Raw genomic sequence first — 27,264 nt, 5'->3', positions numbered from 1 at the left:
AATTCTACTACCACAGGAGGCGCTGACCATCTCCACAGGCAGCGACGCAGCGTCCTGCCTGCTGGGGCAAGGAGGCTTCCTCCGCGGTCTATCAGGCTCTCCCACGGAGCAGCAACGTCACAGTAAGAGTGCAGTTTGGGAGCGAATTTAAACACATGAGAAGGGCTGCTTCTTCCCTGGGAGGTGTGCTCTGCAGCCGAGTCCAGCGTACTGGGCAGAGTGACGTACCGAAACCGCCTTGGACATTAAGAACAAAGAAAAGAAGTGTTTCCACTGACACAAAGGCATCAAGCCTGGGGCTTTTTCATTTCCCTTTGCACCCAGATGAAGAGGTGAAACAACAAATATAAGAGACTTTCTCAATGACCAAAAGGTAACCACACTATTGAACAGTCATTTAAAAGGCCATTCACCATAATCTATGTTACGTGTCAGAAACAGAACACCTGTCTGCTCAGTTGCTTTCCCTTATCCTATTACGTTATTTTACTTCCCTACTCACTCAGATCTCTGCCAAACGGCTGCCCCTCAGACCTGCTCTCGGGCGCCACGGTCCCTATCGGTATCTATGCCACTGGAGGTCCTCGACGACGGCCTGCCGACGGTCCAATCCTCCTCCTAGAAGCTCCATGAAGCAGGGGCCTGGGTTGGTACACTGCTGTATGCCCAGCCACGAGGAAAGTGCCCAGCAGAGAAAAGGCTCTTGATCAGGCCTCAATGAAGGAGTGCTTTCCAGAATGATTTACTCCGGAATCAGCAAAAATCAACCCTCTCAAAGTCTCCTGCTTCTTTCAGGGATTGCTCATATTCCCAACTGTGCCTTAAACCAAGAAACTGTTTCTAAGAGGCTTTGCGTAGCTTTTAGGGATGATGTCCTCGCAATGTTTGGAAAGGACTAATAGGTGGTTTTACTCGAAGCATTTCCTTTCAACTTTGGGGCTTCAACACTTAGGTCCAAGAAGAAAAGGACCTGGCTGTTGGCTGAGCCCGGGAGCAAAGCTCCAATCTCCCCGCTACACCTTTCCTCCACCCGGGGGAGGGAAGTGGGTCATCTGGAGGAGGCAAAGGAAAGACAAGGTGAGCCCGCAAGACAAGTCTCATGACCAGTTTTCCTGCAACGTCACCAGCTTTTCTGAAGACTGAAATATATAAAGGTTTTGCTTATCCTACTTTCTGAAGGCATAGAGGAAGCAAATAGAAAACGAAATAAGATTCAATATTACTAATTCGTTAATCTATTTTGTTTACTAAAACACAGGAAAACTTACTCGGGTAGTGACAGGACATAGGTCTGGCAGCCACAGCAGCATCCACATGAGGCATGTCGCCGGCAGGATGGAGGCCGTCCGCTTCAAACGGCCTTGCTGCGCTCCTTGCATCTACACGAGGTGCAAACAAGTGTCCCGTGCGTCCTCAGGAATGAGGGCAAGAGAAGGGGGTGCAGCGCAGTGTCGGGAGAACTCATGGTGAAGCATGCGCGTTTTGGCCAAAACAATTGGGCCAGCTCTTTGTCTCGAGGACTCTAGAAGTCTACATCGGAGACGCCTGACCACGGTATTCACTTCTCCCAGTGTTCTTCTGCTTTCGAGAATTAGATGCCTTTATAAAATCTCATTGGTTACCCAAAAGGAAAAATCAACCGAGTGAAAGAATTCACCTGGCTTGCTGATAATCACTTGAATTCTATTTGAAATCAATGATTTAACAAACTTAGTCAAAAGGATTTTGAAAGATTTACTAAGCCTTATCAGTGAAATGTTCAAAACATGATGCTTTCACACTCGCCATGAAGCTCACGAAGCAAAATGGCAGGTTATGTACAAATATGAAGACTTCCAAGGTGGACAGAGCTGTGGGGATGACCCACGCTACAGCTCTATTTTGTACTTAAGCAGTGGGCTCTAGGCAGGGCCACAGCCGGGCACCAATTCTAGACTCGCAAGCTTGTATTATTTTACCTCCATTTTTTAATTTAAAAAATGGGCTTTCTAAATCTTAGGCAGTCAATGGAATCAGTATACTTCAAATAAAAATAACAGCGTACTCCTGTTCCGTAAAAGGGAAAAAAGAATTTTTAAAAATCACTTATTTTAAATCTGAGGCAATCCCAAACTTGGTAAACTGAGTTAAGGATTCACTTACAGGCTCAGCTCCAACTTTGAAATTGTGAGCTATCCTCAAATGCTTAATAAATGGAACTCAGAACGCACCCCTGAAAATCTTCGTGATATAAAAATGAGGCAATATATTTGTATTTGTGCTTTTATCACAAAATAAAAATGTCCTGGGGTGCTTTTATCACAAAATAAAAATGTCCTGGGGCGCCTGGGTGGCTCAGTCGTTAAGCGTCTGCCTTTGGCTCGGGTCATGATCCCAGGGTCCTGGGGTTGAGCCCCGCATCGGGCTCCCTGCTCCGTGGGAAGCCTGCTTCTCCCTCTCTCACTCCCCCTGCTTGTGTTCCCTCTCTCGCTGTGTCTCTGGCTGTCAAATAAATAAAATCTTTTAAAAACAACAACAACAACAAAAACAAAATAAAAATATCCTAATCTGTAACTTCTTTGCTTTTCATGACAATGAATATGTTTCACCAAAACTAAGCTTTCTACATTTTGAGCTTATAAAAACCAGTATTCATATTTGAACTTACATTCAAAAGATGATTCAAATTCCTCATTGTCCTTAAAAGGTAGCTTGCCCGGATTTGAAAATTCACTTTTTTCCTGAAGCTCCATTTGTCTTTGATAAAGACTGGATTGGAAGAATAAAATTCAAGAATGTCAAGTTGTAGGAACGTAAAACCCAAGAGCACAGGGTGATGAAAACCTTTTGGGACTCAAGAAAATGCTTTCGAAAAGCAGTTTTTCTTGGGCTCACGAAGAATGAGAGCTACACTGCAGCTACACTGCAGGGGGCACCTTCCATGCACCAGGCACCCCTCTAAGCTGTTCGCTCGGTGACTCCTCATACCACCACATGCCGTGAGATAGGGACTGCCATCATTCCCACATTGTTCCTAGGAGGAGCTGACTTTTTCAAGAACCAGAAAACATTTTTGAAAAAACCGAATTCTGGGGGCGCCTGGGTGGCTCAGTCATTAAGCGTCTGCCTTCGGCTCAGGTCATGATCCCAGGGTCCTGGGATCGAGCCCTACATTGGGCTCCCTGCTCCCTGGGAAGCCTGCTTCTCCCTCTCCCACTCCCCCTGCTTGTGTTCCCTCTCTCGCTGTGTCTCTGTCAAATAAATAAAATCTTTAAAAAAAGAAAAGATAAAAACGAATTCTGCACACCCCTCAGCACACTGTCAGCAGGAGAGGTTATGCTACAAGCCCCATGTGCCTCAAAGGGCCCTAACTCAGCACATGCGTCTTATCTTTCTTCCTGGCTTTATTACAACAAAGAATGATATAAAAAAAACCATTAGTCTTTAGGATTGTAATAGGCACATGTGGCAGTTTTCAACTCTGTATAGCGTAATGGAATCAACATGGAGAAGCCCAGGCTGGAGCCCAGAACTAAGGAGTCAGAGTCTCCAGCCATGGGGACCAGGCACAAACAGTGGTTCCACATGTGACTCAAATCCCAGACTGGACAACCCACTGCTGAGCTCCTAAACACATCCACTCCCTCCTGCTTCAGCAATCATATCCCAGGACCCACTACCAATTTAGAATTTATTTCAATGATCTACAAATTGGAACCTTATAAGATCGGGAACAAGACAAGGATGTCCACTCTCACCACTTTTATTCAACATAGTACTGGAAGTCCTAGCCACAGCAATCAGACAAGAAATAAAAGGCATCCATATTGGAAAAGAAGAAGTAAACTGTCCCCATCTGCAGATGACATGATCCTATACATAAAAAATCCTAAAGACGCCACCAAAAAACTATTAGAATAAATGGATTCAGGGAAGTCGCAGGATAGAAAATTCATACCCAGAAATCAGTTGCGTTTCTACACACTAATAATGAAGTAGCAGAAAGAGAAATTAAGAAAACAATTCCATTTACAGTTGCACCAAAAATAATACCTAGAAATAAATTTAACTAAGGAGCTACAAGACCTGTACTGAGAACTATAAAAACGCTGATGAAAGAAAACTGAAGATGACACAAATGGCAAGATATTCCATGCTCATGGACTGGAAGAAATAATACTATTAATATGTCCCTGCTACCCAAAGCAATTGACAGATTCAATGCAATCCCCATCAAAATACCAACAGCATTTTTCACAGAACTAGAACAAGTAATACTTAAAACGTGTATGGAACCACAAAAGGCCCCCAAATAGCCAAAGCAATCTTGAGGAAGAAGAACAAAGCTGAAGGAGCACAATTCCAGATTTCAAGATCTACTGCAAGGCTATAGAAATCAAAACGGCATGGTACTGGCGCAAGACCAGACATAAGATCAGTGGAACAGAACTGAGTCCAGAGAGAAACCCACACTGATATGGTCAATTCATCTACAGGAAAGGAGGCAAGAATATACCCTGGGGAAAGGACAGTCTCTTCAACAAATGGTCTTGGGAAAACTGGACAGCTACACGCAAAACAATGAAACTAGACCACTTCCTTACACCATACACAAGAATAAACTCAAAAGGGTTAAAGACCTAAATGTGAAACCTGAATCCACAGAAATCCTGGAAGAGAGCACAGGCAGTAATTTCTCTTTCATCAGCCTTGGCAACATTTTCCTAGATAGGTCTCCTGATGCAAGAGAAACAAAACAAAATTAAACTATTGGGACTACGTAAAAATAAAAAGGTTTTGCACAGCAAAAAGAAACCATCACAAAATGAAAAGGCAACCTACTGAATGGGAGAAGATATTTGTAAATGATATATCCCATAAGAGGTTAAAATCTAAAATACGTAAAAATTTATACAACTCAACACCAATAATACAAATAATCTGATTAAAATGGCCAGAGAGGGGTGCCTGGGTGGCTCAGTCAGTTAAGCATCTGCTTTCAACTCAGGTCATGATCCCAGGGTCCTGGGATCGAGCCCCACGTCGGGCTCCCTGCTCAGCGGGAAGCCTGCTTCTCCCTCTCCCTCTGCTGCTCCCCCTGCTTGTGCTCTCTCTCTCTGTCAAATAAATAAATAAAATCTTTTAAAAAATTAATAAAATGGCCAGAGAACCTGAATAGACATTTTTCCAAAGACCTACAGATGACCAACAGACACATGAAAAGAGGCTCAACATCACTCATAAGGAAAATGCAAATTAAAGCCACAATGAGGTATCACCTGACACCTGTCAGAATGGCTGTAACCAAAAAGACAGGAAGCAACAAGTGTTGGCGAGGACGTGGAGAAGGAACCTTCGTGCACTATTGGTGGAAATGCAAACTGGCGCAGCCACTGTGGACAGTATGGAGGTTCCTCAAAAAATTAAAAACAGAAATACCATATGATCCAGTAATTTCACTACTGGGTATTTATGCAAAGAAAATGAAAACACTAATTTAAAAAGATACATGCACCCTTATGTTTACAGCAGCATTATTTAAAATAGCCTAGATATGGAAGCAACCCAAATACCCATCAATCAGTGAATGGATAAAGAAAATGTGGTGTATATATATCTATACATAACGGGATATTACTGAGCCATAAAAAAGGATGAGATTTTTGCCACCTGCAACAACACAGATGGACCTAGAGAGTATTATGCTAAGCGAAATAAATCAGACTGAGAAAGACAAATACCATGTAATTTCATTTACATGTGGAGTCTAAAAAACAAATGAACAAACAGAGGCCCCTGGATGGCTCAGTCAGTTAAGCATCTGACTCTTGATTTCGGCTCAGGCCATGATCTCACAGTTGTAAGATGGAGGCCTGTGTCGGGCTCCGCACTCAGCGCAGAGTCTGCTTGGGATTCTCTCGCCCTCTGCCCCTCCCCCCACTCGTGTGCACTGTCTCTGAAATAAATAAAATCTTAAAAAAAACAAATGAATAAACAAAGAAAAAGCAGAATCAGACCTATCAATACAAAAAGAACAAAGTGATGATGGCCAGAGGGAAGGGGGCCGAGGGATGAGCAAAATGGGTAAAGGGGAGGGGGAGGTATAGGTTTCCACCTATGAAACGAATAAGCCATGGGAATAAAAGGTACAACACAGGGACTATGGTCAATGGCCGTGCAATAGGGTTGTACGGTGACAGATGGGGGCTACAGTTGTGGGGAGCACAGAATGACGTATGGAGTCAAATCACTATGCTGTGTGCCTGAAACTAATCTAACATCGTGTATCAACTATACTCAAGTACAAAAAAAAGTTGGAACCTGTTTGTTTATATTTAAATGCCAAAATATTTTTATATGACTTTTTAGTGATGTGTGAAATTGTCTTAAGCTCAAACTGAATTTGTTTTCCCAGATTTTGGACAATTTGTTTTACCTTCGTTAACCGAATCTATTTTTGAAGTACGAAAATGTTTACTGATACCACAGTGTAGATTCTACACACCAAGTTTAGCAAAGAAGTAGAAACTACTTTGCTAAAAGGAATGTTCCTCCCCACTCCCGCTCCAGGTAACTTAGATGATTCTCAAAGATCACACATCATCTTACAATCTGATTACCAACTCTATACTGCCACAGAAAGCCCAAACGAGTCCAGGCTGAGACCCCGTGCAGCTCAGCGGACTGGGCAGAGGCCGAGCGGAAGGCGGTGTTACCTGGCCTGCTCTGGAGAGCTGGGCAGCGGGTGGAGGGAAGGGCTGTGCCTGGACTCAGCGGGTGAAGGCCGGGGTGTTCTGTCGGGACAAGGACTGGGGCCAGCAGCGTGGGATCGGTCCAGACCTAAGGGGCAGAAGGCCTGACTATTTAAAAATTGCAAGAAGACAGCAACATGGTTTCCAAACAGTTCTATTACTCTGACAATGAATTCTATTATCCTTGTAAACAGCTGAGTATGATGCATAAATGATCTACAAAACTAACGATTCAAGCCCCTCAACGAAACTGCAGTAGTAACTCAAACATATACAACTAACCAGCGGTAAAGGGAAAGCCACCGTCACTCTGCACCTGCCTGCGTGCCCAGGAAGTTGCTAGAACAGGACATTACCCCACCCCCGCAACATGGGGGAGACGCCACTGTTAACCGGGAAAGGCAGATCGAGAGAGAGGACCCAAGTGCCTGGGCTCAGGCGTTTCCGGGCTCAGCTCCCACTCCTTCCTGCCGTCCCGGGCTGCGCTCTTACTTGGGGAAGAGGCCCTCCCAGGACCAGACCCTTCCAAATCCAGAGCGTCCTGCAACCCTCTCGGCAGCAGCTCACCTTCCAGATACATTTCACCGTCGAGGCTCCTTTTTGCTTTGGGAACGGGAGTGGAGGAGAGGCGTCTGGAGGCGGTGCTCCTGCGTGGCCGTGAGGCGCTGCTCTTGTCCTCTTCGGGGGTGCCCACCAGAGGCTGCTCAGAGACAACTCTGTCCTCGGCACAAGTGCGTCTTTGGGGCGAACTCGAAGTGATGCTTTTGAGTGTCCCTAGCAAGTGCAGGGGTGGCGGGCTGTTGGCTGCTAAAGGGCTTTTAGCGGGGAGCTGACTAAGTCTTCGATGGTAATTTTGGAAAGCTTTCTCCAAACGTTCGGCCTCTTGCTCTAGCTCTTTCACCCTTGCCTTGGTATTGGCTACAAACTCAAGGTCAGAATCAGGGGAACTACTCTCCGTGCTCGCATTTGGATAATTTATGATCCTTGGTATAACCGCCATCAGCCTTTCCTGGTCGAGAGGATTTTTCAAGAAATCCCCGTTTATATCCCCATTACGAGGCACCACCATCTTGCCACTCAGTAGGCCACTGATGGAACGATCGATCAGAGACTGCTTCGCGTTGCGGTACACTTCATCCTCGAGCGCTGCAGGTTACAAGAAGACCACGTGAGAAATGACGGAAAAGGTGGTGAAGAGAGTTAAAATAGATCAAGATCACGATTTTTCAAAAATGAAAGAAGTATTAAGGCCTAACTTGCACATTAGTTTTGGAAGCTGCAGTCATGACAGTAATTATTAACATTTATCAAGAGGTTATATGTACCTTTCATAACGCATATTATTTCAATCCATTATGCACAATTGTGCAATCTAAAAAGCTCTGAAAACCGAAAATATATTCCTAATTTATTTGGTGGCAAAGCCCAACCAGACCTCAAATCATTTGGTTGAAAAGTTTGACCTGAACCAATAGAAACCCATTTACAATCTTTACGTATTCCACCTAGCATGAATATTCATTCTTTGATTACAAAATAATTAATGTGTTTCACTGCAAGATGCTGCCCAGAACCTCCAGGGCTGTGGCAAAATCCACAAACCATAGCACAGGGCCTGAGTTTCCGGTAAGGGAAGGAAGACACGCAGTCACAACAACACTGTGGGCTAAGAACGCGCACTGCTCCCATTTTACGGATGGGGGGGCTGAGACTACTGAGGCTGGCTCACGCAGTGAGCACGATGGGAGAGCCAGTACCTGGGACCACTACCTCACCTGATGGCGTTGCCGGACAGAGGCTCGCCATGTGCAAAGCAGGGGTTCTAAAGGTTCCACCTTCTTGAACTATTGTTCATGATATGAGATCACCAGAATTTCAGCTGTGGGCAGTCTGGCAAACAGACTTATTGAGAGAAAGTGAAGAGCAAACAAGAGTAGAAATGAGTAAAGGGAAAACTCGTATGGGGAGATGCGAACAAGGACCTGACCAGGGCAGAGCATAACTGGGCCTGAGGAGGGTTCAGAACCAAGAAGCGAGAAAGCATGTCAACTGGTAACACGGAGGAACTTGCTTTGCACCTACAAGCAGCTAAAGAAGGTATGGACGCTTCAGTGTCCTTGTTATGAAGTAGGAAGGGGCAGACGTCGGCTTGGCAATGAAAACAGTACGAAAACGACAGCAGAAACCACCTCCTCGGTGTTGGGTGTGTCCCAGGCACCGTACTGCCATCCGTCTTGCTTCACCTTCATCCATGCGGCCCAGCGCCACTCCTAGCCCTATTACAGTGAGGACACGGAGGCCCAAGGAAGTTCAACAGAGCGTGCCCAAGGCAAACGACAAACTTCACAAGTGGGACCCGAAACAAAGAGTGTTTCCAGACTCCGCTAGCAGTGGGACTCATTTTGCTGGCCGCCCTGCTTCTCGCCACATGTACACGTCTGTCCAGGGACACGTAAAACCACCGAACAGTCAACTGGTCTTAGCGGCGGGGTAACAAACAAAAAAGCAAAGCCTAGGTTCGGGATGAATTTGGGGACTTCTGTGTCACTATCACACCTCTCCTGAGCCATGGGGCATCTGTGAAAGCAAGTCACTTTAGAGGATGACCTGGTGGGTAGTCCTGAAATAGAAGTTATACTTCTCAGGTGACACATATTTGTATAGCTCTTCCCCTACTATGAGAATTACTAAAAATTCACTGAGTAATCATTACATTTTCACAAACATCAGAAGCTACACACACACACACACACACACACACACACACACACACACATATTAAAAATGTCTCCGACCTGTCTGGGTTTGTTTCAGTTGCAATTTCAAATCGGCAACCTGTAGAGTTAACCTCTTTACGGAGTTACTGTAATCAAGTATCTGGGCCTTCAGCTGTGCAGAATGTTCAATCTGAAAAGATTTAGGGAAGGAAAAGAAATGAACGTAAAACAAATCACAGTTTATTTCATAAGAACAGTTCTCTCACCCGGCTTATTCTCTTTCTCTTTTTTGCCAATTCTGAGCCGCTTTATGCCTATGAAACAACAGAACACACTAACAAGCTTTCCAGCTCCTTCTTTACTCCTTTCATACAGCAGCTACTCCAGGACGGGAGGCAGACATGAGAAAGAGAGCGTCAATACTGTTAAGTCGCAGGGTGAGAATCAAGAGATACTTTTAACAGTGGGCACCATCAAGGAAAACTGGGTGTTTAGGAGAGTTTACTTTCCTCTTGATTTTATTACTATCATGAATATAATGTCACAATCACTCAAGAATTTTCTCAGATGAGAAAGAATACTGGGGGAGTAATTAGCATATGGGGGGAATTTTTTTTTTTTTTTTTTTTTAAGATTTTATTTATTTATTTGTCAGAGAGACAGAACACAAGCGGGGGAGAGGCAGGCAGGGGGAGAGGCAGGCAGAGGGAGAAGCAGGCTCCCCGCCGAGCAAGGAGCCCGATGTGGGACTCGATCCCAGGACCCTGAGATCATGACCTGAGCCGAAGGCAGACACTTAACGACTGAGCCATCCAGGCGTCCCAACATATGGGGGGAATTTCTGATGTTCAAATAGACCTGATTTATGCTGGTGTGACACACGCCAAGTTTACACACCCACAAAGTGCACTGCCCTAACACTTGGATGAGCCAAGAGCAATACTCACTTCACTTTGCAGCTGTTTTTGCAGAGCCTGCTTGTGGCTTTCGAACTCACGCTCAAATGCAATGGCATGTTCGGCTTTCTTTAGTTCTTTCTGAAAACCCACCAGCTCAGGAGATGGCTGAGCTGTATCTATGAAGGTAAAAAAAGCCTGGTCATTACCAACCTGAAGTTTTCTCATTTCACTTAACAAAAAACAGCTAAAGAGGCTTTAGATGGTTCTTCCCTTTCTTTGTATGCACGCAATTAATACCAGTTTTATTGAATGGACTAAGAGCAGTCGTGAATCACCAATTTCAGAACAAAAGAATTTAATGCACCTAATTGCAAACTTTACCACTCTTCAGAGTTCTACTCCCAGTAAAAGAATTCTTTCAAATCCTCAAATTAACGTGAATGCCCGCCTCTCTCCTCTACTATGCACAGAGGCACAGAAAGAATGCTCTGTCAAAGCCTGCCAGGGACTGCCCCTAGGTCCAATCCGACCTGTGAACCTGTCAGCGGCACTCAGGGTCCAGAAAGAAAGCAGATGGTGTCCCCAATTTGGGTCATCACAAGACCCTTTAATAAACAGAGACTTACACAGGGTACCGCAAAGGACGGTGTAGTTCCCTGGGCTAGTACTGGGGCCATGCTGTTACCAGTCCTCAGGCTTGGAGGCTCGGGAAGGGAGGCATTCCCAGAATTGGGGAAAGCGAGCAGGCACAGGGCGCTGGTGAGGCGCCAGCCCCCAGGTACTGGGATCTTGCTTTGCTGAGGCCCAGGGCCAGCCCAGGGCTACTCCGCAAGGAGGAGATGGAGAAGGGATCACAATCACCTCGACCTCACTCTTCCCTCCCTCCAAGCGCTTGAGCGGGTCCCCAGTGGCCAAGCACCACCAGCCCGGAGGAGTCAGAGGGCAAGGGGAGCCGGGTACCATCCAGAGGGACAGATTTATCCAGTTAATAAAGTTTTTTCCTTAGTGACACAATTACGAAGCAGCAAGCAAAAACAAAGTACCTTCGATTCGAGAATCTTAATTTTATAAAATCTTCCCGATTGAAGCTTCCCTTATAGGACAAAGCAGTTTCAGAGTACTAAGCTAACAGCGGCTACAAAGCCAATCAGAAGAAAACACCTACGGTTTAGGAGACGCAAGTTTTCATTTCTAGTCTCTTCCAGTTGTTGTTTAAGTAATTTATTTTGTGCCTGAAGCTCCAGTTTCTCTTCTTTCAGTAGTGAATAGTCACTCATCTCTTTCACCTTTTCATCCAGCAGGTGGTTTTGCTTTGTTATTGCCAAAGACTGGGCTCTGACAGACTCTAACTCAAGCTGCAATTGAAACAGAAAAACTTGTGACTTTGAACAGTGACTTTACAGGACTGCTCAAGTGAAAGCTGGCAGGCCGCCCCAAGCTGGGCATCATGACTGAATTAAGGCCCCTTGACAGAAGTCTGGTTCTCCGCAACGAGACCCTAACTCCCGCAGTACAAGTCATCTTTTGCCCTAGAGTTGGGGCAGGGGCAAGTTCATCCAACTGTTACTGTGTACACCCCTGTCTTGCAAAGCTAGTGCTTCTGACAATCACCCCATTTTCCGGATGCAACTAAGGGCCCAACAATGTAACCACAGATAGTAGCAATATACAAATATATAGATAGATAGATACACACACACATTTTTTTTTTTGTAATAAAAAGGTAAGATATCCTAACATGCTGTGGGGTGCTTTCTTTTTCTTAGTATAACAGAGCTCAAGTTTGCAGCCTGCAAAGTTCTCAAGCAAGTCCTTACAGCTACAAATATGTTCTGTATATAAAATTTATTTTAAGTACCTAAAGTTCCAGTTCTGTCCTTCAGATAGCAAACACACAAATAGAAATAAAGTGACAGTGGCACACACAAAATGCATCTCATCTTGTTGTAAGCTGTAAGATCCCGGCACCATAATAGGAATTTTTACCTGCTGCTGACGGGAAGGGAGAGGAGGCTGAGGTAGAAGCTAGTCTGTATCAGCTGTGTGCTACGCACATCAATCCGCTCACTGAATTCCCTGCACAACCATGGAATGGAGGCAACATCCCAAGGTCTACAGGTAAGGAATCTGAGGTCAGAGAACTTGCCCAAAGGCACATAAGCAGAAAGGGAGAGAGACAGGATTCAGGCAGGACTCTAGGCCCCAAAAGACATCCTCTTATGCTTCCCTAGGAGACTAAGATTGAAGTGAAGAACTAGCGAATGAACAAAGTGCAGCCATCACCTTCTTAGTCATGGAATAAACAAACACATCAAGAGGATAACTGAAGATAAATTATGTATGACTAAAACTGAAGTTTCATATATTGTCTTAATGTCTGTTTCAAAACAATAGGCTTAACAAGTACCTCAAGCTCTCTGACACGATTTACTGAATGATTAAATTCTTCCTTTTTTGAATTGATAGCTGTGAGCTCCTCTTGCAAACGTATAGCTTTTTCTGAAAGAAAGAGCCAACCAATTAACATCATCATGTTTTCCTAGTGAATACAAAATCATTTAATAATTTATGGCCGTAGATCAGCCCTAATGACTATTATTTCACTATCTAAACAGCAGATGTCAGGGTCAAAAGAAAATCAGCAGGCAAGTACGAAGTAAGCCGTTACGCCACAGGTGACGGGACGTTAGCTGTCACGGTCAAATACGCGGCGAACTTCCTCCCGCTACACACACCTTAGCACTTACGCCATCTGCTCAGAGCACAGGGCCCTCATGCCAACAGGTCTGAATTTCCTTGAAGACAGAGATTTAGTTGTCTGTTGTGATTCTGTAGGTATTATTTTATTATTTTTACTTCATCTAACACAAGTCTATATGGATACCTCATCAAAAAACACTTTGCCGAATGCACGATGGTACGGATACCTGAAGGAGCATGCGCCTTCACAGACAGCTGCGAAGGAGCAGGCGCACGCCGGCGGCCTGGCCGGGCGGTATCAAGCACCTAGCCCTGCTGTCCTCCTAAGAGTCCATTTAAGATGGCCACTGAAAGTTTAGCTCGTCATCGACAAGTTCCTAGACATATATTAAAATGTAAAATATCTCAAAGAATGAAACATTATCCAACTTTCCTAGTTTCCGGCTAATGTATACAAGAATTTAAGAGGTTATAGGTCAAGTGAAAATATCATGAAGCATAAAAATACATTAGAAGTAAACGAAATAAGAAACTAGATCACAGGGACGGAGAAGTTAAAATTTTCATTAGGAAAAAATGAAGTCTCTCACGGTTAAGAGTGATATTTACAGGATGGCAATAAGTTGCTGCCACCTTCTTGACAATAACATTTATCAAAATACATTGAAATAAAGTTGGATAAAAATCCTGCTGATAAATCACTAACCCCTGTGAATATACAAAAGGTTAAACACTAAGGTTCACAAAAATGTAGTAAGACAGTATTTTTTTTATTTTGTAAAATTAAAACAACAAAAAACATGTAATTTTTGTAGTAACAAGGATGTGTATGCTATATCTTTTTTAGAATACAGAATAGGCCCAACTAAGAAGCTAACAGCCTACATCAGTGCTGAAAAACACAGCTTGCCCCCAGAGTCACCTTTATTCTTCCTTTCATCTTCAATCAGCCTGTTCGTTCTGGTGATATAGTCATCCTTTAGTTCAAGTTGATACCTGCCAATCAGAAGAACCAAAAATGAGCTCCTTGTCGCTTTCCTGGACAGACTACCATCAATACACGAGCTTATCTGTGGCGCTGGGGCATCTAAAGGCACCGAACGTGACAACACGTAAACCTCAGGCTCTCTCAAGACCAAAGCCAGGGATATGAATTCTGAACATAAAAGGTCCGTAAAACCCTGCTGTGATCCTGTCAATTCGGTCCCAAAACTCAATCACACAAGATCAAGGGTCCTGTTGTTGTTGTGAGGTTACAGAGAGCAATTATTTCTCAGTTGGTCTCGACCGACACAAGGTAGTAAATTAAGGCCAACTTACAGTGTGCGTGACAGACTCTAAATCCCACATGATAACCAAGTCAGTCACTTGCAATTCACCTATCCGTCTCCCCTCCCTAAGATAAGAACTTTTGCCCTTAAAGGCTGAGCACGGCATTGAGAGCCAACTGCCACGAGCTTTAGACCTGAATTAGCAATACCCAAAGGCACATCTCTCGGGGCTTCAGCCATCTCCACCAGCTGTTACCAGTTGACTTTCTGGTTCAGAGGCCAGAAAAAGGAAGGAGAAGCATCCTGTGATATCCTCCCAACTTCAACACTTGGCTAAAGACACAGAAGGACCCCCAAAGCTGGACAAATGATACCAAACAGTTCACTATATCCATGGCTAGGCAAAGTTAACAAACTGCGAGGAATAAAGGAAGAAAAACGTGTGTAACAACTAGGGTTACTTCCGTGTTCGCTAGTATGTTAGAGGAGCAGACATAAAATAGGTAGATCAAATCCATCATTTCGAAACTGATACAATGAAAAGATGCTACCTTTTTTAACAGAATTCGTTTAAAGAATAACTTCCAGAAACCTTTGTGGGTACTATGTAATGGAATACCAATGACAAATTATGAGCAAGGCAATAAAAATGAGGCCAATGACTAAGACCTGCCCAGAGGAGCTGAGTGGAGTCCTCGCTTCACTACACATGCACTTAGTCAGTATTAACTGAGCACTTATTATGTGCCAGATGGCGCGCCACGCATGGGAAGGAGTTACCATATGGGCTTAATGCCTTTGCACGAAGAGATTATTCACCGAGATACAAAACTCAGGCTATAGAAAAGCCCCAGGGACCACACTTGTCCATATTCTCCTCTCCTATGCTGTGTTTTGCTTCCTATAGCTAATTCTTTTTCTGGATTCGGACTTGGCAGAACCTTGAAGGAATACCAGGCACATGTTCAGTGACAAACTCTGTCTCCGGTAAGAAGACCACTGTAGAAACTGTGGCCTATCCCCATCTTCATGCCAGTATGAGGAGAGAATGGAAGAAAGTGGTTGTACTTCTGACTTTTCAGCTGCTCAGCTGTGCAAACTGAGCAAGTCCTAAGGTGCCCTAAAAACTGAAGCAAACCATAAGCTCTCAGTGTCAGAGAAGCTACGAGTAAGAATGAGCAGAGGATGCTATTCTCTGCATCTTTTTCTTTTTTTTTTTTTTTTTTTTAAGATTTTATTTATTTGACAGAGAGAGCACAAGCAGAGGGAGAGAGAGGGAGAAGCAGGCTCCCTGCTGAGCAAGGAGCCCGATGCGGGACTCGATCCCAGAACCCTGGGATCATGACCTGGGCCGAAGGCAGCCGCTTAACCGACTGAGCCACCCAGGCGTCCCTCTCTGCATCTTTTTAAACCCATCTTAAATATTCATGGGAAAGGCTTGACTACCAATGAAAACCTGTATTTTTTTAAACACCAAATTTTGCCATAAACTGTCTTATCTCCCCAAAAAAACCCAAAAAAACAAAAAACAAAAAACAACTGTCCGTCTTATCTATTTCATCAGTGGTGCTGTGCTTCTAGCAACTTAATGAAACACGGGATTCCTTTAGCAATGCCACGCAATTACTTGAGAAGTTCATTCTTGAGCTTCTGGTCATAGCTCTCCTCAATGCTCTTTATATTCAGTTCCCGCTTCCTAAGTGTGTCAGTTATGCTTTTATTTTTTTCCTCTTGCAGCCTCTGAGTCCTGAAATTAACAAAAATAGAGAAAGCAAATAAGAAAACCACAACATCTGAAGTAACAAATTTAGGGGGGAAAAAATAGCCTGTGTTTTAGTTCCTCCATCTATTTTATGACCTGACTTAGTTCATCAACTAGCAGATGGAATTATCCGGTGGCACCTGGCTAAGGGGAATGTGAATGTACCAAGACCAAAGCGGTCTCTTACAGAAGAGGATCCACACTCAAAAAAGGGTTACAGGGGATCAATGGCTATCATCAATTTAGGGATGAAAAAGTGATGTTTTTAGTTACAAAGCTACAAACCAAACTCTAGTGTACTTAAATGCTTGTATCTTCTAGAGTATTACCTTCTAATTGTGAGACTTAACTGATGAGCCCATAAGAATTATAGGTAGAAGATTCATTTTTGGCATTTAATAATCCATCGAATGAACGTTGAAAAGAGTGACGAGAGAGAGCAAACGATAGATGGGTCCTTCAGAACCTCCAAATCCGGAGAATGGAGTGCTTTTCATGGAGAGACCCCCCAGTCACCCACAAAACCAATTCTGGAGCCGGGAGTCAGGTTCACAAGTACTTAGACCAAACCACAGTGAGGAGTGCCATGAACAGGGTTTCAAGCAAAGGATAAACGCTTTGTGTTAGAGCTCCCTCTGCTGGCTAATCTGTAAAGCAAAGGAGCATTAAATCCATTTATTTTAGTTTAATATGCTTAGACAGGAGGAGTCCGGGACGTGGAGGTAAGGAAGTGATTATATAATCATGATTATGTAACTGAGAATCTGCCCAAATTTTGCCCCTTTACTATTCTCTATCAATGTGCCACTTCAGTATCGCCAAAAGGAGAGTAAGGTAGGCAGAGAGAAGAAATCAAATGAATAGAGCCTACAAAAATGAAAAAACAACATTAATAAAGATGGAGACAAACTCTTAAATAAAATCGGATTCCTGGAGTATCTATGAATGTCAAGATCCCAAATGGGAAAGAAAGCTTATTCCACCAACTACAGACTGGTGAGCTTGGTATTAATCCCAGGTAAGATTTGAAGGCTGATACATCTGTGAGTACTTAGAAAAAGTAACACACACACCAAGAGAAATAGTTTCACCCAGTATAAGTCAAGTCAGAGCCACCATATTTCCTTTTTTTTTTTTTTTTTTTTTTACAGTAGAGCAAGTAAACATGGAAGGTCTGGGTATCTGGAGTTCAGTTGCTATGTGCATGTGAAACTATTAGATCTGAACGGAACGTAAATGAGAAACACAGGATTTGTCAAAGCATTATTAGCTTCTTCAAATCACGTATCTGGTCTTACTATAGCCCAATGATGGTGTCTCATTCTGCTTTTCACCCTAATGTCTAATATTTCATAAACGAAACCCCAGTCTTTGTTTCTCTTAATCTGTGCCTTTTAAAACCAGGTGTTGTCACTTTAACAATTAAAAACTACTTGGCAATTAGCATCAGACTATTAAGACACCTATTTAGTTCTTTTAAATCTCATTCATTCTGAATATCTGAAACGAATACACATTACTCACAATTCAAAAGCTTGGATCCGTTGCTTCAGGTCGGCTTCTCTGCCTCTTAGCAAATCTAAATCTTTTAGTAGAAGCTGCCTCTGAGCATAAATTTCTTTGGTTTCCATCTGTGTATGAAAGCTTTAATTTTTAGTAAGCAAGCTAAAGAAAATAAAACAGATCTGAACATCCTGCTTCCTAAATTCCAGAAAACAAACTCCAGACACTTAGGGTTACAATTTCCCTTTCTCTTAAGAGGTTTCAATTCGAGGTATGCTTTTTGCCTAATTCCTTACCCAGACACATGTTCCCTCCTTCAATGACTGTGAAACTCCATTATCCTGTATTCCTAACATCCCTGGTCTATTTATTCTACGTAACATCTCTCGGACGCTTAAAATTTGGGTAAGTGCTTCAGCAAGAAAAAAATGACAAAATGGGTGTTTAGCAATAAAACGTCGAAAGAATAGAATTCCCCTGCTTCTGTTGCTGTCGGAAAGTTTCAGTTCCCGTTCTGACTCAGCAGTAGCAAGCTGAAGGAATGGGCCACACCTCCATTTGTGTGTCTGCTGAGCAAGGCTTCATGGAACACCTAGCCTATGTCAAACAGCACACTCGGAGCTGGACAGAGAAGGATGCAGATACAGGTCCCACCTTTACAAAATTTGCAGTTCAGTCAGGGAGAGAGAAATAATCAGACTATGATGTGAGGATTTTATAACCAAAATACAGAAAGACTCTGTGGCAGGAGTGACAGGCGAATCAGTCTGTCAGTAGGAGTCCAGGGAAGGCGTCACAAGGAGGTGACATTCCAGCTGGATTTTGAAGGCCAAGAGGGTTTCATCAGGGACGGAAGGAGAAGGGCATTCCAGGTGGTGGAAGAAAGACACGATGCTTTGCATGAGGAGGGCTTCTTGTCCAGAGCCTTCAGAGAATCAGTTAACTAAATGAGTGTTCTGGTCTGGTAACTGATTGGTCTGAACTAGTCAGTCACCGGTCTTGAGGATGCAGTTGTTCATCTAAACATAATCCAATCATCTCAAAGACAGTGCTTCCCACATTTATTTTTATAGGAGCCCAATCACCAGAAATGGTAAACAAAACCGTACAGGGGACGCAATCAGCATGAAACAACTGGGTCTGACTGAGAAGCCCCGAGCAAGAGCTCCCGACGGCAGCAGCTCCGGCCAGACACAGGGAACAGTGGTCCCAATCCAGGCCAGTCAAAGATAGCCCCTTGGGAAAGGAACCGGATTCTCCTACAAGAGTGGACCCCACGCCTCCTGCCACGCCTCAACCTTTCTACCTCCTGTCCAGTCACGCTCCGTGAGAGATCAGATGGCCACCTGACTGACTTCTACAGGCCTGGACTCCGCTACTCCGGGGACCTTGACCTTCGATCCAATGGCAGCACACTGCGTTTTGTTGCCAGTCTTCATGTGACAGCTCCGCTTGCGACCCTATCCTCTTGGCCCATGCTTACCCTTCCACCTGTCGGTAGCCCCAGACCTAGTCCTTGAGGTCTCGGACTCTGCCACATGGCCTTCCCTTCTCCCCTGGGCTAGTAGCCACCCATCTTGCCCTCTGGCTTCCTTCACCACCCCACCGAGCCCCAGTGTCTTCAATTAAACAGGCTGCTTTTCTCAAGCCAAGTCAGCTCTATAAAGCTCCGCTCCCCAGGCGCCTCTTCCTACCCTGGCTAACCTTACAAAGCCTCCCAAGAACTAGAACAGAGCAATCACCTACAAGCGCTTGGTTTGGTCTACATCAGTCAGAGGCTGCCCGTCTCAGCTGGGCCCCCAACACAGTGCCACCAGTCCTGTCTGCCTCAGAGCGTTGCTCTGCCTCTACCCCCACGCAACCGTTCCCCAACTGCTGATCCTCTTCTGGAAGCTGCCCCCCTAACCCTCAGATCTGCCCAAGAGGATGGAGCTTATTCAGTGTGAGTTTCTCACAATCCCCACATGGATGTTCGCACTCACAGTTCTTTCCTTCCAGCCGTTTCAGAGGAACGAAGTCTGCATATTGTTTTCCAGGCCGATCCTTCCACTTGTGCTCTTGACCCCAGTCCCTAGTACTCCTGTAGGGCTCTGTCTTGTCTAACCAACTGTCCCAACCCAGTCACAGACCTTGAGCCAATCTACTAAGAGCTGCAGGAAACAGACACCCAGTAAATAATTGTAAAATGTTACCTCTTGGTACTTTTGAATTCTCTCAAGAGCCATCTTTTCCCGAGAAATGAGGGCTTCAGATTTTGCTTGACAAGCTCGCTCCAATTTGTTCCGGAACTCAGCTAACTCCCTCTCAGCCTTTCTTCTCTCTTCCATTTTAACTTCTGCTATTTTGGTATCTTTGAAATATTTCAACTGCCAATTGATTACAAATAACTATAAATACCAATAACTATACTAAAGAAATAACTTCTCTCTTGATGGCTAGGTTTAACACTAATGCTCTACTTAAATATATTTAGTTTAACTCATCTTTAGTTTCATCTCATTCACTGTACCTGTAGCATTCATTCAAAAGGCACAAAAAATGACATCAATTAGAAAGAAAAATCACATGTGCAATAGTTTATCACATTCATTAGTAAAGATTCTCCATTTTTCCCCTTATACCTAACATTAAGGCATCAAAAGATAAGCACCAATATCACTCTTGCTAACAGCAACAAGATACAACTTACCTTTTGACACATTTCTGCCTGAAGCTGCTGTTCTATTTCTCTCTTATATTCATTTAACTTTATTTCTAAAGATTCTAACTTGGGACGCTGAGGGTAAGCATCCGCAAACTGATCATCAATGAGCTGAAGCTTTTCTGCTATTAAAACAACAACAACAACAACACAGGAAGTTAGGACAGAGAAATGTGGTCAGGTGAGCAAGAGGCTAGAGCTCTGTTCAAAAGCAAAGAGTATACTTAGGGGAAAGTGTAGGGATCTCTGCAATTGACTTTGAAACATCAAAAAATTAAGACGGATAAATGGATGGGACAGACAAGTGCTCGAGCAAGTATCACACAAATTTGCTGGGAGTATCTAGGTATACAAGTGTTCAGTGTACAACTATTTCAACCTTTTTGTACGTTAGAAAATTTTCATCCTCAAATGTCAGGGGCAAAGAAAGCAAAGCGTACAATAGAAGTGAGAAAACACTGGCATCTCTTTCTAGTCCCTAGATGCCAAGGCAGAACGAAGTGGACTTTGGTTAAAGGGGACTCACACGTTCAAAACACTGACTTTAAAATAAACCAAAGATCAAGTATTTCAACTCCTCTGCTTTACAGAGAAGGAAAGTGGCCCCTACAGTTTGAGTGAGTCCTCGAGGGCTAAGCAACTATGTAATGGTGTAACTGGGACTGAGACCAGGTCCACTATCTCGCATTCTAGCGCTGTTTCCAGTAGACCCACAGCCCTCAAACCAACTGTGGATCAGAATCAACCATGCAGCAACATGCAAATGTGTACCTAGAGGACAATCTCAGCCATGGAGAACACCAACACCCACCAAAGAGAATGCACATGAAAAAAGGCTGGCAGAAGTACTGGCAGTGTTCATCTCTTTAGAAAATTTTAGACAGGGTGCCTGGGTGGCTCAGTCGGTTGAGCGACTGCCTTCAGCTCGGGTCATGATCCCAGGGTCCTGGGATCGAGTCCCACCACATCGGGCTCCCTGCTCCGCGGGGAGCCTGCTTCTCCCTCTCCCACTCCCCCTGCTTGTGTTCCCTCTCTCGCTGTGTCTCTGTCAAATAAATAAATAAAATCTTTAAAAAAAAAATTTTTTTTAGACATATTTTCCATTTACTTTTCTGTGTTTTCCAAATGCTCTGTAATTGTGCTGTTCAATACAGGACTCTCTAGCCGCATGCGGCCACTGAGTAGATGAAATGTGATCATCTGAATTGACATGTGCTCTAAGTGTAAAAGACACACCAGATTTCAAGGACTGAACACAGAAATTTTATCTAAAATAATCTCATTAATGTTTTTTATACTGATTACATGTTGGAATATTTTGGTCATATTGGGTTAAATAAAATATATTAAAACAAATTCACCTGTGGGTTTTTTGTTTTTTGTTTTTTACTATGGCCACTAGGCAATTAAAAATTACATATGTGGCGCATATTATTGGACAGCACTGTTCTAGAATAAGCATGTACCATGTTCCCAATGGAATAAAACCTATGCCAAAATAAATTAAAGGCCTAGTTATACAGTGTAGCTTTTACCAATTATAGGTTCATCTTCTTAAACGTTAAAAGCACCATTACTCCTTAAGACTCGGGAAGGGCCACGAAATCGATTAATCACATAATTTTAGAAAACTTGGACTCTACTATCAGTTCTGCCCCAGAATGTTTCCAAGTTGCTCTTCCTCTGGGGACCCCCATTTCCTCAACTATAAACTGAAGTGATACACCACTGACTTGTCTAGTTCTCTGCAATGCAACTCATCTAGGATTTTCTCACTTAGTGGCTGTAAAATAAAGTTAGATGAGACATAGGGAAGAACTTGCCAGTTAAGAGAGGTTGAATGCAACACACAAGGAAGAACGTGGGCCTTTGGATCCCCCCAAGATTTGGAAAGTGCAGCCTTAGCCGTCATGAGGGGAGAGCAGTTCTGGTCCCTTCCCACAATGATTCCAGAGGAAATGAGCACCTCCGCCACTTGCAGGTTGCATCCCTCCCAGTCAACAACAAGCATGTAATATAGTAAATCAGGTCATTTCTGTCATTTGAAAACAGAACAATTAAAATTCTGAAAGAAGGCTATAGTTACCAAGAGAGTCTTTGCTAGGAAATGTTGAATTTGTCTGAGTTTCCATATCACGGCTCACTTTGGACTGATGATATTCTGCCAATTCTCTTAAAAACTGCATGAGAAAACCTAGAAGACACAAAGTGTATAATACAGTTTCACTGCACAAATTTCTTTCATTTAACCATTGCTCAGTCACTGTTTATATAATCTTGGTTTTAAAACATTATCCTTTTTTACATTCTAGATCTTTTAAGAATAATTTCTAAGGAAAGGCCTTTGCAAACATGACGCAAAACGTAGAAGCAATAAGGATAAATATTTATCACTCTAACAATATAAAAATCAGAAACCTATATGGCATGAAATGAAGTCAAAAGACAAGTGATACACTGGAAAAAAAATATTTGCAGTAATATGGAAACAGAGGACTAATTTTCATAATATCAAAGAGCTCTTACAATTCAGGAAGAAAAAAAATGGAAAAATGGAACAAGACATGGACAAAATTTACACAAAAAAAGTTTAACTGTCAAACGTGAACAAAAGTATAAACAAATGCAAAATAATACAACAGAGAGACTGTATTTTTCCAGTAAGATTGCTAAGATTAAAAACACAGGCATATGGGACTTCTGGGAAGATGGCAGAATAGGAAGATTCTAAACTTACCTCCTCCCACGGACATACCTAGGTAACAGCCACAGCAGAGCAACTAACCCAGAAAACAAACCCAAAGACTGGCAGAACAGACATCCCACAGTTAATCGCAGAGGGGAGGCCACACTGAAAAGGGCAGGAGTGGCAGAGACACAGCTGGGAACTAAACTAACCACCAACTGGAGGGACACCACAAGCATGGAGAAGGGAGAAGAGCAGACCCCAGCCACACCAGGCACCCCAGACAGGGGTGACCTGCACTGAAAAGACGAGTCCCCATATCATTTGGCTTTAAAAACCAGTGGGGCTTAACTTTGTGAGTTTTTACAGTCAGCAGGGCTTCCCTCCAGGTACCTTAATAATCAGCGAGCTTAGCTCTGGGAGAGCTGGAGGGCAATAGGAAACGGAGTGTCCACTCTTAAAGAGCCAGCATAACAAACAACCCCACATAGAAACAGCACAGAAGCAGCAGTTTGAAAAGCTCCTGGGGTATACCTGGAAGGAGATTCATTTACTAATCTTCGAACCTGTGCTGGAAGGGCAGAGATCTTCAGGAGACATCTCCAAAAACAAAAGAGCTGTCAGGAGCCATTTCTCCCCACACCCCCAAGTCTAGATAGCCAGACACTTCTGGGAACAGCATGAACAGCCCCCCCCCCCCCACCTACCTACCTTACTACCACCACCCAGCTCCCGTGTTCTCCTGCGGATCTGCCCCATCCAATGCCCAAGTGGCAGGAGTCCCTCCAAAGCAGCTCCTGCCACGATACACCCCATAAGCCACCACTACAGAGTGACTCCTGCCCTGGAGATAGGAGAGGATAACCACACACACCAGCGCAACTACAGCCCCAGCAAATGGACTCAGGGCAGACATCTGCTCTGCCAGCCCCACCCACCAACCACCTCTCAGCCACAGGAAACAGGCTAAGAGCAGGGATCTGGTCTGACTGCTGACACCACCCAACTACAATCCCATGGCAACTCCAGACTAGCCCTTTAACAGCTAAATGAAATGGAGAAGAGCAATATGCCTGATAAAGAATTCAAAGTAATGGGGACACCTGTGTGGCTCAGTTGGTTCAGTGTCTGACTCCTAATCTCAGCTCAGGTCTTGATCTCAGGGACGTGAGTTGAGGCCCTGCGTTGGGGTCCATGCTGGGCATGGAGCCTACTTTAAAAAAATAAATAAATAAATAAAGATACTTGATGGACTTGAGAAGAGTGGAGGATCTCAGTGAGACCATCATCAAAGAGAAAGAAAATATAAAAAAGAACCAATCACAGATGAAAGACTCAACAACTGAAATTAAAAATACACTAGAGGGAATCAATAGCAGATTAGAGGAGACAGAAGAACGGATCAGTGAGCTGGAAGCCAGAGTAATGGAAAGTTCCCAAGATGAACACCAAAAAGAAAAAAGAATAATAAATAATGAGAATAGGTTAAGGGAACTCAGCAACACCATCAAGCATAATAACATTTGCATCATAGGGATCCCAGAAGAAGAGAGAAAAAAGGGGGCAAAAAATTTATTTGAAGACATAATAGCTGAAAACATCCTCCATCTGGGGAGGGAAACAGAAATCCAGATCCAGGAGGCACAGAGAGACCCCAACAAAATCAACCTAAGGGGGTCCACACCAAAACACGTAATTAAAATGGCAAAAAGTAGTGATAGAGAATTTTAAAGGCAGCAAACAGTTATATACAAAGGAAACCCCAAAAGGCTATAAGCTGATTTTTCAGAAATTTTGCAGGCCACAAGGGCATGGCGACATATATTCAAAGTGCTGAAAGGAAAAAAAAATCTGCAACCAAGCATACTCTACCCAGCAAGGCTATCATTCAGAATAGAAGTAAAGAGTTTCCCAGACAAAAGTTAAAGTTCATTACCACTAAACCAGCCCTACAAGAAATGTTAATGGGAGTTCTCTGAATTTTAAGAAAAGGCCATAATCACGAATAACAGAGTTAGGATATGAAAAAATTTCAGTTAAATACAAACATAATAAAAGTAGATTAATCACTTATAAAACCAGCATGGAGGTTAAAGTACAAAAGCAGTAAAATCAATTATATCTGTAAAAATCAGTCAAGAGATTCACAAAATAAAAGGATGTAAAGTATGACATCATAATACATAAAATGAATGGGGGGAGATGAGTAAAAATTCAGTGCTTTTAGAATGGGTTCAAATTTAAGCAACCATCAACTTAACATACAGATATATGCATAAGATGTTATTATGAGCCTAAATATAACAAATCAAAACCACTGATACACCAAAAATAAGGAGAAAGGAATCTAAGTACATCACTAAAAAAAGCCAGCAAACTATGATCATAGAGAGCAAGAAAAGAAAGGAACAGAGAACAAACATACAACATGTAACAAAATGGCAATAAGTACACACCTATCAATAATTACTTTCAATGTAAATGGACTAAATGCTCCACTCAAACAACATAGGGTGACTGAATGGACAAAAAATAAGACCCATCTATGGGGCACCTGAGTGGCTCAGCTGGTTAAGTGTCTGACTTTTGGTTTTGGCTCAGGTCACGATTTCATGCATTATGGGATCGGGCCCCTCACCAGGCTCCTGCTCAACAGGGAGTCTGCTTGAAGAGTCTCTCATTCTGCCCTTCCCTCCATTCGTATGTGGCTCTCTCTTGCTCTCTAAATAAATAAATCTTAAAAAAAAAAAAAAAAAGCAAGACCCATCTATATGCTGCCTAAAGGAGAATCACTTCAGACCTAAATATACATGTAGACTGAAAGTGAAGGGATGAAAAAACATTTATCTGGCAAATGGTGGAGCATGCAACTCTTGATCTCTGGGTTGTGAGTTCAAGCTCCAGCTGGGTGTAGAGATTATTTAAAAATAAAATCTTAAAAAAAAAAAAAAAAGAACAATGTAAATACTTATGCACCCAACACAGTAGCACCCAAATATATAAAACAGCTAATAACAAACATAAAGGAAGTAATTGATAGTAATATAATAATAGTAAGGGAGTATAACACTCCGCTTACATCAACAGACAGATCATCCAGACAGAAAATCAATAAGGAAATATTGGCTTTGAAGGACATGCTGGACCAGATGGGGCTAACAGATATATTCAGAAGGTTCCATCTTAAAACAGCAGAATACACATTCTTTTCAAGTGTACATTAAACATTCTCCAAAACAGATCACATGTTAGGCCACAAAACAAGTCTCAAATTCAACAAGATTGAAGTCATATCATGTATCTTTTCCAACCACAACAGTATGCAACTAGAAATCAACCATAAGAAAAAAATCTGTAAAGTACAAATACATGGAGAAACAAAGGAAAAAGAGACAGACAGACTCTTAAATACATAGAACTGATAGTTGCCAGAGGGGAGGTGGGTGGGGCAATGAGTGAAATAGATAAAGAGGATTAAGAGTATACTTGTTACGATTAGTACTGAGAAATACATAGAATTGTTGAATCATTATATTGTACACCTGAAACACTCTATTATACTTGAATAAAAAATAACCATATACTCACACAATGGAATGCATAGCAATTAATATGAACAAACCAATGCTAAAATAGTATCAATCAATGTCATAATGCTGAGAGAAAGAAGCCATACTCAAGATATATTTTAGGGGGGCACCTGGGTGGCTCAGTTGTTAAGTGTCTGCCTTCAGCTCAGGTCATGATCCCAGGGTCCTGGGATCGAGCCCCATATCGGGCTCCCTGCTCAGCGGGGAGTCTGCTTCTCCCTCTGCCCCTCACCCCACTTGTGCTCTCTCTCACTTTCTCTGTCCCTCTCTCAAATAAATAAAATGTTAAAAAAAAAAGATATTGTAGGATTACATGCATATAAAGTATAAAAACAGGCATTAATAATCTATGGTGCTAGATATCAGAAGAGCAGTTAAGACTGGGTAATAGGGAAAGCATAGTGATTGGGAAGGATACAAGGGAGGCTTCTGGGATGCTGGTATTGTTCTATTTCTTGTGGTGGGAGGTATTTCCTGGGTACATTTATTTTTGATGGTTTCACCAAGCTATATTTATAATTTCTGCATTTTGTATTACTATACAAGTATTTTGATTGAAAAATAGGTATACATATATATATAATGTTCATGACTGCATTGTCCATAATGCTGTTGGATTCATCAGTTATGGCATTAAGTTAATTGGGACACATCCATTAAAAAAAAAAAAAATACAGGAATACCTTAGTGATCCTGAAATTTCA

At 42.9% G+C, this 27,264-nt stretch overlaps 1 protein-coding gene across 6 annotated transcripts in view; it reads right to left on the bottom strand.

Moving 5' to 3' along the window:
• OFD1 (OFD1 centriole and centriolar satellite protein) overlaps window positions 1-27,264 on the bottom strand; it is a 55,556-nt gene that overhangs the window by 5,352 nt on the left and 22,940 nt on the right. For 4 of the 6 annotated variants that reach the window (XM_032389707.1, XM_032389710.1, XM_032389709.1 and 1 more), the window contains exons 6-19: window positions 22,371-22,478; window positions 20,273-20,409; window positions 19,776-19,949; window positions 17,605-17,711; window positions 15,946-16,065; window positions 13,970-14,043; window positions 12,755-12,846; window positions 11,513-11,702; window positions 10,396-10,523; window positions 9,527-9,638; window positions 7,299-7,877; window positions 6,696-6,819; window positions 2,648-2,748; window positions 1,269-1,379 (exon numbers count right to left, since the gene is read on the bottom strand). In XM_032389707.1, coding sequence (XP_032245598.1) covers window positions 1,269-1,379; window positions 2,648-2,748; window positions 6,696-6,819; window positions 7,299-7,877; window positions 9,527-9,638; window positions 10,396-10,523; window positions 11,513-11,702; window positions 12,755-12,846; window positions 13,970-14,043; window positions 15,946-16,065; window positions 17,605-17,711; window positions 19,776-19,949; window positions 20,273-20,409; window positions 22,371-22,478 — 2,157 coding nt within the window. Of the gene's footprint in view, window positions 1-1,268; window positions 1,600-2,647; window positions 2,749-6,695; window positions 6,820-7,298; window positions 7,878-9,526; window positions 9,639-10,395; window positions 10,524-11,512; window positions 11,703-12,754; window positions 12,847-13,969; window positions 14,044-15,945; window positions 16,066-17,604; window positions 17,712-19,775; window positions 19,950-20,272; window positions 20,410-22,370; window positions 22,479-27,264 lie in introns of those variants that run through there. The other 2 variants (XM_032389708.1, XM_032389712.1) reach the window with 2 other exon arrangements.

This window comes from Phoca vitulina, unplaced genomic scaffold, assembly GCF_004348235.1.
Source record: "Phoca vitulina isolate PV1807 unplaced genomic scaffold, GSC_HSeal_1.0 scaffold55, whole genome shotgun sequence".
NCBI lineage: Eukaryota > Metazoa > Chordata > Mammalia > Carnivora > Phocidae > Phoca > Phoca vitulina.
The sequence above is the reverse complement of the archived record's forward strand: the minus strand, read 5'-3'. Positions and strand labels throughout refer to the sequence as shown.